This window comes from Pagrus major, chromosome 12 (genome assembly GCF_040436345.1).
Source record: "Pagrus major chromosome 12, Pma_NU_1.0".
Classification (NCBI taxonomy): Eukaryota; Metazoa; Chordata; class Actinopteri; order Spariformes; family Sparidae; genus Pagrus; species Pagrus major.
In genome coordinates this window covers 21,020,115-21,039,124 of record NC_133226.1, presented here as the reverse complement: position 1 = coordinate 21,039,124, position 19,010 = coordinate 21,020,115, and the positions used below count along the sequence as shown (strand labels likewise).

The following is a 19,010-nucleotide window of genomic DNA, read 5'->3' as shown; positions in this document are numbered from 1 at the left end:
AAAAGTATCAAATTCGATGTACTGTACAAAACATGAATGATGGTTTACGTGTCTGATTCTGATGCAAAGTTGGGGTTGTTGAAGGTGACCTGCAACAGAAGAAAAACACAACTTTAGTATTTACGCTCCTATAAAATATTGTTCACATCCAACAATGACAGACCAATCAATAACTTACCACATCAGCTTTACTGGTTGATCTTGTTATCAGGCTCAAGCTGCTCAGTTTGTACCCCCGAACTCTGATGGCATAGTACAGCAGTCCAACAATCAAGACAACAAACAGAATGGCTCCAATGATGGCGCCAGCTATCACCCCTCCATCTGTACAAACAGAGAAACAAAAACACAGATGTAGTACATTTGGTAGTGACATTTAGCCATGCTAGCTATGCAGCTAGCATTGCTATAAATTATGTTATATCAGTAGCCCGAAAAACTAACACTCGAACTGTAAACTTGGCCACACTTACTGTTGCCATTAACAACTGGACCATCAGTGGGAATTATTGGATTGCCGCCATCATCAGTTGTATAGTCTGAAAGACGGTTTCACACAGAAGCTGTTAATCTGCTGTTCATCTTTTCAAAACCACAATGAAATCTGCAGAAATTCAGTCCTCAACATCAGAATGTTCATAAAGTAATAGTGAAATAAATCCTTACACTGGCGGTGGCGGCATACGAAACCTCTCTTCTCCAGGCAGTTGTTGTCATTCCAGTGTCCGTCGTGGTACATCTCCACACAGTTCTCTTCGGCCACCTCCCCGGGGTGGAAGGCAAAGTTTGGCTCATTGGGAGCCCAGTTGGTAAAGGCCAGAGACGTCTTATCAGTCCAGGCCCAGCCGACTACAAAATCAAAAGAGGTCAGTGTACATATACGTATCATATTTTATGAACTGAACTGTAACTCAAAGAAAACTTCTTTTGTCCACTTCTACACCCACAGTTATTGTCCCTGGTGAGGCCGATCCAGATGTGGTGATATTTGGTGTAGTTGAGGTTCCTGATGAACTCAACCTCGGCTCTGCTGTGGATGGACGCCAGGTTCGCCTTGATCGACTGGCAGTAGTGACGAGAGTCCGGCCAGGAGAAACCCTGCTGACCGTTGTACACGTAGTAACAGTAGCGGCCGTAGGGGACCCAGAAGGGCAGACACTTCCCATCACCGGGGGCAGGAGTTGGTGGAGGTTTCTCTGAGAGACGACACAAGTTACATAATGATCAACTCCTCAAGTATTAGACTTTTGTGTGTGTCGTTATAGAGAATCATGAATGAAAGGAGATTAAATACAGGGGTCAGTCACTGTTACATACCTGAGGAGATCTTGCAGATGTAGGGTTTAGAGACTTCACACTTGGTGTCGTTCCAGGTCCCGTGAAACATTCGTGAGCCATGCATGCTCACGCAGCCCTCGCCGTCAATGTTGCTGGGCTCTCCTGGTCCCCACTGAGTGAAGAAAACTGGCCAGTCATCTGACCACATGTAGGAGCCGTCCTCCTGCGTTACAAGAAAATGTAAGCTTGGGTTCGATGGTTAAAGGGTCAGTTTACTCAAAAATACAAAAAGTTTGTATTTTTGGCCCAGCTAAAATAACAAGAACATACATATTTTTTTTCTTCTTTGCGACCAAATTAAATCCTCTCACGACATGTCAGCATTATCTTGTATGTTCTATGTTTTTAACTTTGATTGCTGTTTATTTATACATAAATAGTTGTGACGTGAAACAAAGTTTTCTTGTCTTTGGCTTTTTTAATTTGAGCTAGTTAAGAGTTAAACTACTGTGTTTTTTTACCTTGCGCCTGAGTCCGATCCAGGCATCAGCTTTGCCCTGCAGCACCACTCCCGCGACGAAGGCCTGGTCGTAGCTCATGTCGATGCTGGCCAGGTTGCCCCCCTGCTGCACGCAGGCCACCTGAGCCGCGTCCCAGGTGGCCGGCTCCTCCACTAGCTTGTAGCAGTTCAGGTACCAGGAGATGTAGCCATCCGGGCAGGGGCTCTTGGTCGGGGGTGGAGGATCAATGGTGCTTGCTGATGATGAAGCAAACGGAGAAATTTCTTTATGTTTGATATGTTTTTGCTAATAAATAGAGATTAATGTTCAGAAGAAACTGGAGTGTTTGCTGACATTTCTTCCTGGAACAGACGAAGCTGTGATCCTTATGACAGGCGTCATCGTTCCACTTGCCGCTCACCAGGTAGTTGTGACTTATCGCCACACAGTGTTCCTGTTGGAGACGACAAGAAAGCTTGAAGTGATCTGAACTACAAACATGAGCTTTTTAAACACTGTGTGTACGTTTTATCATATACAACTCTGTAGACTGAGTGTACTGACCACTCCTCCTGCGTTGTTGGGCTCCTTTTCGTTCCAGTTGGTGTACTTCACGGGGCTGACCCCATCACTCCAGGCGTACTGATTCTCCACCAGGAGATCTGACAGGCCGATCCACGTGGGGCGGTGCAGGTCCCTCAGGTAACTGGACACAAAGTCTGGAGGAGAGGAGAGAAACAAAATAAAGAGAGCCGTCTCCCCGACCTGGACTGTTTAAGTCTTGTAGATTCAGCTCACCATTCTCGTACTGGTCATCAATAATGGCCAGCTGTCCTCCTTGGTCTTGGCACCAACTCCGAGCATAAGTCCAGTTGGCTTTGATTTCATGTTCCTTCCCTTTGAACATGAAGCACTTATCCTTGAATCGCATCCAACCTGGAGGGAAGGAAGGTCAGTGGGTTGCATCATATTTCATGGACGATTACAGTCACGATTACAAACACATATAATTCAGATGTTTCCTGTTAATAATTCAAAAGTGTGTGTTACCTTCAGGGCAGTTGCCCTCCCAGGGCTGTGTGGGTGGAGGAGGGGTGTGGACATCTCCAGGGAGCTTCTTACAGACGTAACCTGCTCCAGCCCGACCACAGTTGGCATCGTTCCATGTACCTTTAGCAAAACAGAGTTTATTATGAATATCACAACCAGGGTGAAAAGCTTACATCATTTGCTTTTCTTCAATAAATCCAAATCTCCACCCTCTGGCTTTGCGGACGAGCCCTCGCAGGCCTCAGTTGTATGTACAGTGACGTATTCACTGTCAAGTCTGCAAGTGCGTGAGACTGCAGGGCAAATATAACCCACTGACAGACAGGCCTAAAGACAACAATGATAAAATGCATTCTGATTATCTCTACAGGCTATACTTGTAAAGTTACAGTAAAGTAATAATAAGTAATACAACGTCACATCCTAATTGCAATGAATTGCGGGTAATTAAATCAGTTAAGTTCGGTGAAGTCTCCCTGGAAGTCCGCCGCTTGAGGGCCCTTGTCGACTGGATGAAATGTGAGTTTGGACAGCCCTCAAGACTTGTGGACTTCCCGTGAAACACCCACAAAGACTGCAAAGTCTGCAAGCGCGGTGAAGTCCAGACATTTGGATGCTGATGATGTGGCCCTATCACATCCACCATACAGGCCCTACACTGCCCCTACTGCTCATGTGCATCTTGCCTCCTCCACCAGCATCTCAGGTGGGAGGGACTAAGACACAAGGAGAGGAGGCAAGGATGTACAAACTGAGAAATGAGAAGATGGAAGTGATTCTGAAGTGAGGGGAATTTCAATACCTTGATGTCTGTTCATCTGAACACACTGCTCCTCCCCGTTGGCGTTGTTGGGCTCACCTGGAGCCCAGTGAGTGTAGGAAACAGCCGAGTGGTCCACCCAACTATGCAGGTAAAACAGAGAAACCTCAGTATTGACAAAATAACAGGAAATCTAATTTAAATTATCCCTTTCAATTCACCAAACACACATACTGGTATTGTCCACTCGCAATGCCAAACATCCTCATCCCAATCCAGGCTGCAGTGACTTCGCCTGTCCCCACCTGGAAGAGCAAGACAGACGTGACACAAACATGTTTCGCTGTGACATATGACAACACATTCTGCTGTGGAGACCAAGGCGTACCATGGTGTTAACGTATGCCTGTTCCTCTGTGTTGTGGATGCTGACGAGCCTGGCCTTCTCCTCGTAGCAGCGGACCATAGCCGTGTGGAAGTCCACGATGTCGGTGTCGTTGTAGTAGTAGCAGATGTTTTTGTTCTTCCTCCAGCCGGGGTTTGAACCACAGTCAGGAGCTGAGGGTCGAGACAGGTTGATGGTATGAGTCAATTTACGCTAATGTGATTTCCTACACTTAGATGCTTGTTTTCCTTGTTTTCTTCTGTGGCACTAGCAAAACAAAAACCTGTTCATGCAGGTACGTCTGGTATATTTTTGGGACTATTTACCTGGGACAGGAGATGGGGGCACAGGGGGCAGGATGGGGTTCTTTCCCTTAGTAATTCTGCAAATCCAGTCTTGGTGAGCGTCACAGTTGAGGTCGTTCCACCAGGAGTACGTCCCGTTGGTGCTGCTCACCATCTCTACACACTCCTCGCGGCCCTCATGGTCATTGGGCTCCCCGTGACCCCAGTTGGTGTGGCTGAGAGGGGTGCCATCGCTCCAGGAGTATCCTACATGATGGGAAAAGTCATTTTAGTCGTGTACCAATTAGCTTCCACCAGGGTTCATTCAGAAAAAACACACATTCTACTCGCCTCCTTCTGTTGGGTTGCGCTTGAGGCCGATCCACTTGCTGCTGCCTTTGGTGTACAGAGACAGGAATTCCTCCTCCTCCTGGTTGTGGATGCTGACCAGATCAGCTCCTCGGGAGACGCAGTCCTCACGTGCTGCTCCCCAGCTCTTCTTCAGGGACCAGTCCACATTGTGGAAGAGCTGCAACGAATCAGCCCACAAGTCAGCACAGGAAAACTGACCGCGGAAGAATCATGGTTTTAGCTGTTTGATTTATGGCCTTGAATACCTTGTAACAGTATCTGAAGTGAGGCTGAGCCGTCCAGCCGTCAGCGCAGCCCTGCGATGGAGGAGGAGTCGGGGGTTTTGTAGGTGGGGTGATATCGGGCCTGGGTTTCTCACAGATGAAGTTGAACTTCTCTAAGCACTCCTTGTCATCCCAGAAACCACCGATCTGACCCGAGGTCATCGCCACGCAATTGCCATCCCCGCTATCTACAGACAAAAAGGACAGTGTTGTTTTCCAGTGTGAATATATCACCTTGTCCAGCTGATATGAGGGTTAGTGTCAGGTCTGTACCTGGCTGGTCTTTGTCCCAGTGAGTGAAGGTGAGAGGTAAGCCGTTGTCCCAGAAGTAGTCCACCCCGCCACTCGCTCCTCCTTGAGCACGCAGGCCAATCCACCAGAAACCAGTCTTTCCTGACAGTTCCACTGTAAAATGTGCCTGCTCATAACTGCAGTGCAACACACACAGACACATACATCTTTTTATGTGAAGTAACACTTTTATCTTTTTATTCCTTTTACTGCGCTCTCTATTTCTGTTTTTAATTCCTCTCATGTGATGCCTTTTTTTCTTTCTTCTTACTGTCCTTTACTGCTTTTGTTTATTTTTAATCAAAGCACTTTGTAAAATCTGTTTTTAAATCAACTTTTTTATTATTATTTATTATTATAAATCCAAATCTAGCCAACCAGATCTCTAAATTATGATAATTGAGCATTTTAAGATGCTAAATCTGCCCCTGTCATCATTTAATCTAGTCTTTTTTTTTTCCAAATGTGGCAAATAATTTTCTCCAGAGAGAATCTGAAGAGCAATATCACAATAAAATTAAATTCCTACATTAAGAACACATCCACAAAGGTTAAGAGCAAGTGTGGAAAAAAAATACACCTGTGCAACTGAATAACGTGTCTGACTCACATGTCTCCGACGTGCACCAAGAAGCTGTCCTGGCCTTCACAGAATTCCTTCGCCTCTGACCAGCTCCTGGCGGTCTCCTCCATCCAGTAGCAGGCGTAGCCGTACGCGTCCCAGCCCTGACATCGTTACATGAGATGGACTGTAGCTCTCTTTCAAAAGGCATCATAACTTGGGTCTGAGCTTAAAAAGAAAGCAGAGTTCGTCCTACCTGAGGGCATCCGTACACGGTGGGTTTTACAGAGGGCACTGGGTAATGTCCTTTGGCCATTTTGCATATGTAGGTATTGAGTTCTGAGCAGGTCACATCGTTCCATCTGCCAGTCTGAATGAAATGAACATCAAAATGAGCACAAGTCAGCGCAAATATTTTAGTTAGAAGTTAGAAGTTATACGGTCAGCTTGGATTTTTCCATGCAAAGTGCACACTGGTCAGATTTTGGCCTGTATTTAACTGGTGTGAGAGTGTTTTTTCAGCTTACTCACCTGGCTTAACATCTCAACACAGTCTTCATGGTACCCAGCGTGGTTGTTGGGTTCCCCTGGAGCCCAGTAAGTGAAGGTCACCATGTGTCCGTCAGACCAGGTGAACAAACCAGAGAAACTCAGGTCATTCATACCAGTCCACACGTCACTGGTTTCTGTAAAGGACATAAAACAAAAATATTCAACGCGCTGAATCATTTCTCTTTTCAGTTATGAGACCTGTGGATAATGTTACTCATTTCTATTCATGAAAACATGACATGTACCTTTTTCCATCTGCTTCCTTTGTATTTTCTATCTAACGAAAGCCACATTTATTGATTCAGATCTCATCTTTGCTTCATAAAGTGACACTCCAATTAACCAAATCAGCATCACATAATATTTTATCATTAAACAAGAAGCTGACAAGAAACAAACTCTCAGTACATAATTAAATCGGGACCCCTAAATGCTTTGTGTGGGAATCAATAAAAGCTCATTTTCAGGCTTTCCACCAGCTATTTTTCTCAATCCATACCCAGGTAAAGGTAGCTTTCCAGCCAGAGCTGCTCTGTAATTGAGCGGATGGATACAAGATCGGCACCCAGACTTCTGCAGGTGGTCCGGGCCTCATGCCATGTCTTTTTGTCTTGGAAAGGTTTGTAGCAGAACTCTCCAAACTCGTACCAGTCAGGCCCTGAACACCTCAACTCTGTTAGAGAGAAGGAATCAGTGAGTATCATGAATGAGAAACAAAACCTAGTTTAATCATTTCAGGGATTATAAATGCATCTGAACTCACCCCCATCGGCAAAAGTGTAAGACACACCATAGGTTCCATCATATCTGCAGAAAAATACATTGTTGTACTGTTGCCCTACACGAAAAAACAAACAGATTTAGTCTGAATTTCAACTACTTACTGTCTCGAGGTGATGCCGTTCCTGGTGGAGCCGGCATAGAAGTCCAGTCCTGCAGATTTCAACAAAGTACAGTCTCCTCCGATTTCATTCAGTATCACTCCAGCATGGATAGCTGCAGCACAGATGTTTGAGTCCTGTCAGAGGAGACAGAGCACAGCGATATTTGTATGTATTCAGTTTTTATTTGTCCTTTGACGCTGCACGCAAGTTGTGACACAGATAAGACAACACGTTCACACACCCCACGATATTCTGAGGTGCCGTACACAGTGTAACTGGCCCTGGAGCAGCCTGCTGGACAGTGGACGCTGAAAGACACGTGAGAATGACAAAAATAGCATTATTAAGGAAGCTCTGAGCTTTTTTTTTTTTTTGATAGCTTGTTGTTGTCATACTCATTTCGGCCACAAAAGGCTGAAGTGCTCCACTACCAATGTTCGAAATACTAAATAGGACTAAAAGCCACAAAGGCACTAAAAACTTGACAGAATTTTTTTATAGTTTGCCAACATCCAGTATATACACATCATTTTTGGAGTGCATGGAGAAATTAAAACTCAACTTGAAGAAAACATGAACGCTTGTAGCCTTGTTTAAAACATGGGGTAGTGGCGTACTTCAGCTTCTTGTGGCTAAAATAAGCATTACAAAAACAAACACTTGGAAAAATGATCCGGACAAATAAATAAATACGTTCAGTTAGATTATAAAAATGTAATATTAAACGATTACAAAATAAAAATTACAAAAGTTGAAAATTGGCCTCTCTGGGCTTCCATAGCATACAAACGCTACATTTAATATGCATTTAATATTATTTCAGGTTTCACTCACGTCACTTTATCATTGGCAAAGCTGAAGGCAGGCGTGCTGGCGCATGTGATTGCATCTGTTGAAAGCACAGAACAGCATCATAGCAGATTGTACTGATGATTAAATACGATTTTTGGAAAGAAGATTTGTGACACTGGTAAAATGGTTTCCTTACAGTCCGGTGTGCATCCTAAGACGTCGAAGCGAAGGCCTGCCTGACCGTTGACCTCCAGAGGGAGGATGCGGACGTACTGAGCCGACACAGGCGTGCCCAGCAGCTGGGTTTCGGGACTGCTTCTGTCTGCTGAGCCTGGAAAAAACTGGAAATCAAGGAAATCCTGAATGAAAACCTGTTCTTCATCTTTCCCAGTTTGATTTTAATATTTCAACAATATGTTAACTGAGTATTTAACATTTTACAAATAATCAATTAAGGAAAAAAAAAACATTATGTATGCATACTTTCAAAAATCCAGTATAAACACATGATTTAAACAGAGAAACATACAAATTATTGAAAAAACAATATTACTTTGATCAGACTCTTCCAAAATATGAGATAAATCCTTCACCCTGAGATCATTTCTTAAAGGTCAACAGATACTTTGATACTTCACAGACATTTCCTCAAGCCAGAGCCCATTAATTAGTCTCACCATTTGGTTTAAAGCCAGGATGGCTGTGACCTCTTAATAATGTTGAAATGTGGCATGTGGCCATCTGTGTTTACTCACCTCCCCGTCAGCAGTGTAGTCGGTCCAGCTCAGTCCGTCCATGCTGTGCTGGAGCTTAAATTTGGTGACCCAGTAGTCGTATTGGGGACAACCCTGGATCACTATTCCTGTTACTTTCCTGGTCTGGCCCAAGTTTACCTGGATCCAGCTTGAGGTCGCTGGAGGAAGATAGAAAAATCAACATCAGAACTCTGTCCATAGATTCAAATATTAGTGTGTGTGTGTGTGTGTGTGGCCACTGGGTTGGCACATACTGCCTCCTGAAGGCCTCCAGCAGGAATTTCCATTCAAACGGGCTTTGTTGGCAGTGAAGCTGTTAGAGGAGGAGGAGGAGGCAGAGAGCTGGGAGTCTGTGATGTTCCCATCCTCGACACCCAGGCCATGCAAGCACACTGTGAGCAAACAAAAACATGAGCCTTCAACTGCGATTGTGCATCAAGACAAGACGACGGGAGTTACATTTTGAACTGCAAGAAGAAGAGCCCACCTTTTTGTTCACAGGTGTACACAATCTCGAGATATTTGGAAATAGAGGGACAGGGGTCGGGGTCCGTGTGGGCGTACACGAAGCAGAACTGACGTTTGTCACACGTCTTTCTGTAGTGAGGAAGGATATTCTCCACTGTGCAGGTCCCTACAGAACAGAACAGTGATAATGGCAGAAAAAGATTGTAAAAGAAGAAGCATTTTAAGAAATACAGCAATCCCTTTTTGTGTTCTTCTGTGCAGCACCACCTTCTGATCCCTCCATGTGTGGACAGATGTCGTCACTCTTTCGTCCATAGAAAGCCGACTGGATGTTAATGACACTTTCGTCTGGACAGTGAATGACAGCGCTGGAGCCCTGGCACACCACCGACGTCTCGAAACCTACAACAGGAAGGAAGAAAATGTAATTTTGCTTCATGCCATTTGTAGACGTACAGTTTGTAAAGCAATGTCTAATAGTCAGGTATGGTTACCATCATGAGGTGGAGGAGGCTCAGGTGTTAAACCTGAAAGAGGCAGCATGAGGAAAGTGTTACCAAGATGTATCAACGCTCTAAATATTACCTTCTGTCAGCAAAGACCAGTGAAGCAACACATCTCACCTCTCCGCTTGCAGATGTACCCTCTTCTGTTCTCACAGTTGTCGTCGTTCCAGTAGCCGGTATTAATGAGCATGGACAGGCAGTCTTCACCGTAATAGTTGTCCGGGTTACCTGTGAGGAAAGTTCAGGCCAAGAAAGGGAATTCAGTTCACATGATCATCTCCATACGTTAAATCGTGCAGGATATATCTGCCTTTAAACTGACCTTCGTTCCAGTTGATGAATCTGAAAGGAGAACCATCCGTCCACTCCCAGCCGCCTTCAGTGACAGAGTCATGACCGCCCATCCACAGAGAGATCCCTGTGGGACTGTGCTGGATCACACCTGAGAGGAAACATCAAGATACATGGGTTTATTAAGAGATGCAGAAAAAAAAACAGCATTTTGAATGTTCTTAAACTGCTTATACATTTCTTGTAATCCAACAATAAAGGTGTTTACGATGCTATTATTAACACTTTGGTAGTCTTATTAACACATAATGATGTCAATAAGAAGCTTGTAAGGACTTTTACTTCTCAACTAATGTTTATTACAAGGATCTTTATATAAGAAGTACTACTTTCTGGAATAAATAACAGTAGATAAAACTAAAATCAGGATGAGTGCATGTCAGTGAGTAAGGATGTAGTGGTCACACCGTGTATGAAGGCCTGCTCGAAGGGCTCGGTGATGCTGAGCAGCTCTCCTCCCTGGTTGACACAGTCGGCTCGAGCCTCTGCCCACGTCCTCATCGACAGGTAGTTAAACAGGTAGCAGTAGTCGTTAAACGGGTCAGCCATCCACGAGCCGCACTTCTCGTTCCATCCTGCAGCAAAAACAACACACACCAGTCCATATATATGCACATGTCCAGATAAACGCTCACGTATTATCAGATGATGCTTCAAGTGTAATGATCAGTGTGGCATCAAGTGAACCTGGTCCAGATGTAGGGGGCTGGGGAGGAGGTCCTTGACCCTTGGCTGTGAAAAGACAAGACAAAAATTGACTACAAAATATAGTCTGAGTACAACAAAAGATAAATATAATAAAAGTTAAAGTGTATCAGACCTTTCTTGCAGATAAAGTCCCTTGTGGTGGTGCAGAAATCATCATTGAGTTTCCCAGGTTCGTTATCATTCATCCCTCTGAGGTGCACACAGTCCTCGTTGCCCTCCCAGTTGTCCGGCTGGCCGGGCACCCATGGGAGGAGCTCCTGAGATCCGAAGACAAAAACAGCCCCGAATGAATACTATTACTACTATTCGTCTCATAATTTATCTCATATTTATGACATTTGATTTCATAATTTTGACTTTTTTATCTCATAATTTTCATCAAGCTTAACTTTCCTCATTTCTTTTTTAAACTGGTGGAAACAGGCGTCCATAGGATGTGGCAGGAACTCTCTCTCTCTCTTATCATTTATTAATAATCTATTATTTTAGAGACCACCACAGAGCTAAGATTGTCAAACCGAGATAATTTTACAACCATATGCATCGCACAACATGTTCACGGCTTCATCACTTACTGCAGAAGTTCCATCAGTGAACACAAACTGGTTTTCAACGTTGATATCATTCAGTCCGATCCAGGCTTCTGCCGGCATGTGAGCTGCAGATAAAAGACAAAAACATCATGGTAATTTAAATTTCCAACAATTTATTAACATCCGCAATCTAGTATAATTTCTTGGTGAATTATTTCAAAGTGCTCACCGGTTATGAAACTCAGTTCCTCCTCCGAGTGGAAGCTGGCCAGGTGAGCCTGCTCTTTGACACAGTGAGCCTCAGCATCCTGCCAGTTTTTCACTTCATCTGTCTCAAACTGATAGCAGAAGTCCCCGTACAACAAGTATCCAGCGTCGCAGTGGGAATCTGAAGCAAAACAACGACACACTTATTACACAGTCAATACAGTAGCTGGACCTTCTGTGAGGAGGGATCAGGAGGTCTGACTGACCAGGGGTTGCGGTGGGTTTGGGGTTCTGTCCACCCGTCATCTCACAAATGTAGCCATGCCTCTTGAAGCAGTTGGTTGTCTCCCACTTGCCGTCATAATTTCCTAGAAGAGAGCAAAAATCAGGTGACGCCAGCCTCAACTGAAAACATGTGACAGTGTCAGTTTAAAGTATGGATCCTACCTGTGAAGATCTGCCCACAGTCCCAGAGGTTTGCAGTGTTTTTGGGCCAGCCAGGACCGTAGTTAGAAAATTCAATCTTGGATTTATCCACCCAGTTGAAATCCCCGTCCTTGTCCTTATCTGGTGACATCACAGGTCGGAAAATGATGCAAAAGAGCATTTTCATAAATTACATTTATTGTAAAGGGCGATTAATGTCCACAGCAGTCAAAGAATAACGCCACTGCCTGAGTTTGTCTCAACATCCTGTTTTAAGTTGTTAGTCACAGGATCATGGGATATCTTAAATTTTAAACAATACGTGCGTTCATCCGGTGTAAATCTGATACTTAGCATGTCGAATGACTGTTGAACTCAGATTTTCTACATTTTAAATCAACTTTATCTCCCAATTAAAGGTGCATTTTGTAAGAAATGTTGATTTTTGGGTCGAATTCTCAACTTGTCTAAAACTGACGCTTACATTTCTTACAAATAGCACCTGTCATTTGACATGCTAAATATCAGATTTACGTAGATTTTAGATTAAAATGCAAAAATAAAAAAAATCTTGATCGTCTTGACAGTTTCCACAGAAAAACTTTATGCCCCTTCCTCTAACAGAAAAAAAAATATAAGGGGATTTTCCTTAACACACTAAGTATGATAATTAATTAGTCATTAATGGTTTTTTTACAATGAGAATTAAAACATTTAGCGCAAGAAGTACCTGATAAACCAATCCAGATGTCAGGAATGTTCACCTGGTGAAAGTCTGGAAGGTTCCCGTTGATGAAGAACTGTTCCTCTTGACTGCACACGAGGATCAGAGCAGACAGACAGACAGGATAAGATTTCTACTGTTTTCACAAGCGCCTCAGTCTGTGTAACTGAAAACAGCTTGGACCCTGAATGTCTTTTAAGTGAGACTTTGTATCTTTTATCTGTATTAATGATTGTGTTTTACATTACTATACATGGTGTGAAGATAAGTGTCACCCTAACCCATGTCCTGCTCAGCCAATGAGCTTTTTTAGCATCTTTTAGCTTTTAAAAAGTTATCAACTAAGGTGGAGAACATAGTGCTACAGATGTTTCCCTTAGGATTTGGTGGAGACCAAAAAAGAGGTAAAAAAAAAATAAATCACTATGCTGGGATATAAAAGATGCAAATGGGCAACTGTGCTAATTTATTCACTGTAACAACCAAGGCAATTACTGTACATATGTGTTCTGTTTTCATTGTGTTCTGCTGCCCCAAGTGGACAAAAATGTATTAATGCAACTTTAACTTTTGTAACACAGACATTAAGGGCGGTGGTCATACAGGACCAAGTCTCTGATGCTTGTGCTGCTTATGAATTCAACTCTTCATTCATAAGAAGAAGACTTGTGCGATATTTCCTTTCCCAAAAGTTACAGTATCACATTAAAAAAAAAAGCAAAATTCTTGTTTTTGTTGTTCTTTCCTACCTGTTAATGATCAGCAGGTGAGCCCCCATATCGGAGCACTTGGTGACGGCCTCGTACCAGGTGGTCAACAGGTCGGTGTTACTGACCATCCAGTAACAACTGCCGGCGAAGCTATGCCAGCCAGGAGCGCAGATAGCTGGAGGTGAGTTTTTAGAGGAACAGCAGGAAAAAGGTGAGAAGGAGAAGCAAAGGATCTAAACAACATTGTTCCACACCAACACCAACACCAGATATCATGTTTGTGTATTTCCAGAAGGAGCCAGCTTACTGTTCAGTGGTCGTTCACACATGTAAGGACGCTCGTATCTGCACATGTGGCCTTTCCATTTCCCAAATTCACCTGTTGGTTCTTTGATTTTTGCTGCACATATGCCGGTCTGTGCATCCCTATTGGAAAACATGTGTTTCAGCCTTGATTGCAAAGATAAATAATCGATTTGAAATGGCAGGTATACGATGTGACTTCTTACCCTGCAGGTTCATTAGGACCCCAGTTTCTGTATTCCACTTTCTCAGCATCAGACCAGGTGAACTCATCATTTCCTGCTTCGACCTGACAGGAAATCTTGCTGCATTTCTGGAGAAACAAAGCTCATCTTCACATTGTTGCACAGAGTATTCATACCCAATGTTAAATGACAGAGCGAGCTTCTCAGTGTGACACCGTGTTCCTCTCACCAGCGTGGAAAACCCAATCCAGAGGTCAAAATGTGATGAGTCCAGTGATCCCGTGACGAACTGCTCTTCTTCTGCTGAAGTAATGGACACCAGGTCTGCGCCGTCCTGCACGCAGTCATGTCTGGCCTCCGACCAGCTCTTCCAGTCCACTGCATGCAGCTTGTAGCAGTTGGAGCCGAACTGTCTCCAGCCGTTGGCGAGGTCACACTGTGGGCCAGGGTTTGCTGAAGGGCAGAAAAGAAAATAGGTTTAAAACGTAGTTAAGTAGTTAAATATGGCCTGATGGAGGGTCTGGTAGCTGACACATGGTGATCAAACATGATGTCACATGATTTCCCTTGTTTTCAAACTGCTCCACTGATTACAGTGGTGGAAGTCACCGTCCACACATTATCTAATAATTTTGACTTTTTATCTCATAATTTAGATTTTTATATTTAATAATTAGGACTTTTTAGCTCATAATTTAGATTTTTAATCTCATAATCCTGATTTTTAATCCAATAATTTTGATTTTTAAATTTACAATTTTTTTTTTCAATCTAATAATTTAGATTTTAATCTCATAATTCTGACTTTTAGTCCTGTAACTTCGACTTTTTAAAAAAAAAAAATCTCTTAATTGTTTTATTTTATTTAATAATTAAGATTTTTTAATCCAATAATTGTTAAATAAAATAAAACAATTAAGAGATTTTTTAAAAAAGTCGAAGTTACAGGACTAAAAGTCAGAATTCTGAGATTAAAAGTCAAAATTATGAGATAATAATAATTTAATAATTTTTGATCACATAATCATTATTTTTAATCTAATAATTTTTACTTTTTATTTAATAATTTCGACTTTTAATCTCATAATTCTGATTTTTAGTCCTGTAACTTCAACTTTTTAAAAAAATCTCTTAATTGTTTTATTTTATCTAATAATTATGACTTTTTATCCCATAATTCTGATTTTTAATCTAATAATTTTTATTTTTTATCTCATAATTTTCACTTTTTTATCTCATACTTCTGATTTTTAATCTAATAATTTTGAGTGTCTTTGTGTGATTAACATTGTGTCCGTTTGTCTCAGTAAAAACTGACACTTGCTGGTGGACTTACGGTTGATGTGCTTGCAGATAAATTTCCTCTGAACATCACAGTTCTCATCATTCCACTGTCCAAAGCTAGACCCAACCACCTGACCGCAGTCCTCCCCGGGGTCGTCACCCCAGTTATCAGGCTGACCCGCCATCCAGTATCTGAAACAGGAGGGAGATCATTTAGTCAGCACACTAAACACATCCGAGAGTGTGCAGTTATTTTATCCATGTACAACTCTGATAAGTGTTTCTGATACTGTATTACATACGACAGGGATGCAATAAAAGGCTTCCTATCAGTCCACTCCCAGACACCTTCAACAACGTGGTCATTCAGGCCGATCCAGTAGACGTCTGAGTTGATTTGTGTGCTCACCCACAGCTAGAGGGAAGACGTACAAATGACATTAACACAGTGTGTGAAACGATTAAAGAACATTTAGGAAATTGTGGCTCCTGCGTGTCGTCTCACCCTCTCATGAACGTCCTGGATGCTCATCAGGTTGCTTCTCTGCGTCTTACAAAATGAGTTCGCCTCATTCCACGACTTTGCATCGATTGAAAAGTAGTAACATTTACCCTCATACTCCCTCCAGCCTTGGTGACACTGGCTGTGGGCTGAAAGCAACAATACAACACGCTGTTAATGTGCACATATATGACCAAAACATGACACAGTATGTAGGATAGAAAGAAATACATTAAAGCACATCAGCAGCAGGCGGCATAGTAGTTCTTTCTGTTATTGTGACACCAATTATCATATATTAAAGGTGCAATATGTAAGAACTGGCCACCGTTCAAATTCATACTCCAACAAGTAGGGGGCAGCATATCACCTGAGTGCTAACTGTAGCGGCTGCTAGCAGTCGTATGAGCCGACTGTCCGGATATTACTGTTTTACTCAAAGTTCTGAAGTTAAATACAAATTTGAGGTACATGTACTTCACTTGAATATTTTGTTTCTATACCATAGTCTACGTCTGCACCACTACATGAAAGACTGTCAGCTTTAGTTTCTAGAGGAGCTCATAAATCGTGATGATCTGTTATAAGTAAACTGCTTATTAAAATACCAACGAAACAGCTGGTCAGTGAAGTGAACAGGGCATTGATAGACATTTAATTGGTAACTATAAGAAACATTTCAGTCATTTTTCATGCAAAAACATGTCACAGACGTGAGAATTTGTTGCTTTTCCTTGTTAATTATTTAATCTATTAGCTCCATGTTCGTGTGTTTGTTGGTTGGTTCGTCAGCAGGATTACACAGAAACAGATTTCCAATCAATTTTAACTTTTGGTGTTAAAAATAAAAGGACAGCTCCGGGATTTAATTTCTCAGGGAATAAATTTATGGATCTTGATGAAAAAATCAGAGGTTGTGAATGTGTCACTTTAGGTAAACTCCTGCAAGACTTGTAGATATACTGGAACAAAATCTTCCAGTTAGGAAGAACAGTTGAATAAAAGTAGTCTGATTACACTTCAACGCCCATCAATCATAAAAGTCCCATGACAGAGCCACAGTCCAGCCGTGTCAGTCAACTCTCAGCAGTTCATACAAACCTTTTGGGGTAATGTTTGACTTTAACAACTTTTACAGACACAATACAATCACATGTTTTGCACGCAACATTGAGTGTTTTACACCTCAGAGCGACTTCAGAAACATCGAACATCAGATACTAAAAAACCTGCTGTCAGTGCCTTAAAGGATACACTTAAATACTCTGCCGATTAAAGTATTTAATAATAAAAGTATGAATGATCAGCATCACTTTTTGAAAATAAGTTCCACAAAAGGTTGAGAAGTCTCTTTCATGACACATTATACTCATTTTCAATTCCCACTGTTGGAATTAATTTATCTCTTTTTTTACTCCTTTCATTCCAAAACTAATTCTTCATCCATTTTTAATAATTTCTCCACAAATACAGCACCAAATTATTTAAGTTAACAATTAAAAAAACAAAAAAAAAATGTTCGAATCACAATTTTCAGGTCATTTTTTAAAAAGAAACCAGAGTCAGGTTATTTTTTGACCTCTCCGTGATCTGCATAGTCCTTAAATTCACCCTCAGGGATCAAAAGTGTCTCAAAAACTACAAAAAGAGACTCACCGCAACCCAGAAGAGCAGCAAAACTGAGCAGCTGCAGAAGCGTTCTTTGTCTTCTGTCCATGCTTATCATTTCTCTGTGTTCTTACGGTGTGTTTCTACGCATCCTAATGTCTTTTTTATCTCCAAACTCCTCTCAGCCTGTCAGCTTGTTATATGTGATGTGTCCTGCCTCCCGGTTATGAGATGTCTGAGCATCTTCTCTTTGATTCACCTCTTTTCAGCATCTGTCCAGGGTCCAAAGACTGACAGCAATAAAACACAGAGGACGAAGAAGTTCGCTACGGAATAAAACTTTAATGATTGAAAACAACAGCTGGGTGTTGCGCCTCCACAGCGTGCAATAATAAGGATAAACATTTGAATTACCTAAAACCAAAAATAACAATTACCAATGAGACACAATGCAAAGATTTTCTAAGCTTGATAAAACTTTTTGTAATATTTATATTTCAACAAATCTTCTTCAAAGATTGTATCTTATTGTTGTTGTTGTATAGTGAGTATATATTGTCTTGCAACTGCTTTTATTCGTTAGTGTTAATTTTCCAAACAGAGACGTTGTTTCCGTCTCCTGCCCAGCGACTACAGATATAAACTAGTTCATAGCTAACTGTGGTACAACTAAGACGCTGTGCAGTTCCTGTCAAATAAACAAACAAATATAACAAGCAGTTATTTTCTTTTTCATTTTACTTTTTGCTGAATGCATTTTAATGTGAGGCACTTTGAGTTTACATGTGGCTTATACAGAAAACATACTTTATTAATCAAGAGATTTAAAGACAAGAGATGTGGACTTGACAATATAAATGACTTGAGACTCAACTCAGGCTTGAAAGGTAAAGACTTGTGACTTTATTTGAGACAGATGACACGATTTAAAGGTGCATTATGTAGTTTTGGGGAAGACATTTTAATCAGAAGAGAAAGAACTTTTTTTGTTTTCATGACTGAATAAGCTGAATGAAAATGACCTTAAAGGACAACTCAGTTTCATGCTTTTTTACAGAACAGTGTTCTGGGGAGCTTATTTTCCTCTGAGAACAGCTTGTTTATTCAGTTATGGAAAAAATAAATATTTCCGAGGTTTGTATTATTACCTCATTCACATTGTAAATATTAAAATCCTGAGTTTGGTAATGGTAATGAAAACTCACGTAGGAGCTGACACAAACGATCGAGGTATGTAAACACCGTATAAACAGGAGCTTTGACACTGATTATGTGAGTGCTCGCATCCCATCTGACACAGTGAAACCACAAAGTCCAGAAGAGACTTCATAACAACCACATGTCAACTGTCAATAACCTTTATACTGCCAAACATTTCCCTTAAATAAGTTACATTTTAACCTGCTTTAACTGGATGTTACAAAACAATAAAGACTACATTTTAGATCAAAATCTCATTTACGTGTTATATTACTCAGCAGACTTGTCAGAATCAGGACAACTCAAAGATGAGTCTGATGTTTAATGTGAAAAAAGGATTAGAGCTGCAACGATTAGTCAAGGAAAATGAATTTCCTACTAACTACTAATTAATTAGTTATCTTAATAATCCAGAATTTGTTTCGTCCCTCATGTTTTTTTGTTTTTTTTTAATGTTTACTTGGTAAATTGACTGACAGTAATTAGTGAGAGGAGTGTAATATTGTACAAGAGCAAAGCAAAAATGTCAAACATTCTCTGGTTTCAGCTTCTTAAATTTAAGGACTT

The 19,010-nt window shown here is 41.6% G+C and overlaps 1 protein-coding gene across 1 annotated transcript; it reads right to left on the bottom strand.

The window, feature by feature from the left end:
- Positions 1-44: 44 nt before the first annotated feature.
- Positions 45-17,352, bottom strand: LOC141005634 (uncharacterized). Its single transcript, XM_073477555.1, has 50 exons — positions 17,292-17,352; positions 15,639-15,784; positions 15,436-15,548; positions 15,186-15,325; positions 14,079-14,302; positions 13,871-13,977; positions 13,669-13,787; positions 13,401-13,536; positions 12,658-12,740; positions 11,949-12,068; positions 11,768-11,869; positions 11,524-11,682; positions 11,337-11,419; positions 10,874-11,018; positions 10,741-10,785; positions 10,461-10,628; positions 10,025-10,144; positions 9,820-9,930; positions 9,691-9,723; positions 9,461-9,598; positions 9,216-9,362; positions 8,983-9,120; positions 8,729-8,886; positions 8,170-8,314; positions 8,016-8,070; positions 7,423-7,489; positions 7,182-7,315; positions 7,061-7,104; positions 6,797-6,970; positions 6,277-6,431; positions 6,002-6,115; positions 5,794-5,909; positions 5,166-5,320; positions 4,875-5,080; positions 4,609-4,786; positions 4,300-4,524; positions 3,977-4,146; positions 3,823-3,893; positions 3,631-3,731; positions 2,829-2,948; positions 2,577-2,714; positions 2,343-2,497; positions 2,133-2,232; positions 1,800-2,035; positions 1,318-1,501; positions 948-1,196; positions 667-849; positions 480-539; positions 179-324; positions 45-89 (listed from the first exon to the last, which is right to left on the bottom strand). Exons 1-50 carry the CDS (start codon positions 17,350-17,352, stop codon positions 45-47), a joined length of 6,522 nt encoding a protein of 2,173 aa, XP_073333656.1.
- Positions 17,353-19,010: the final 1,658 nt, after the last annotated feature.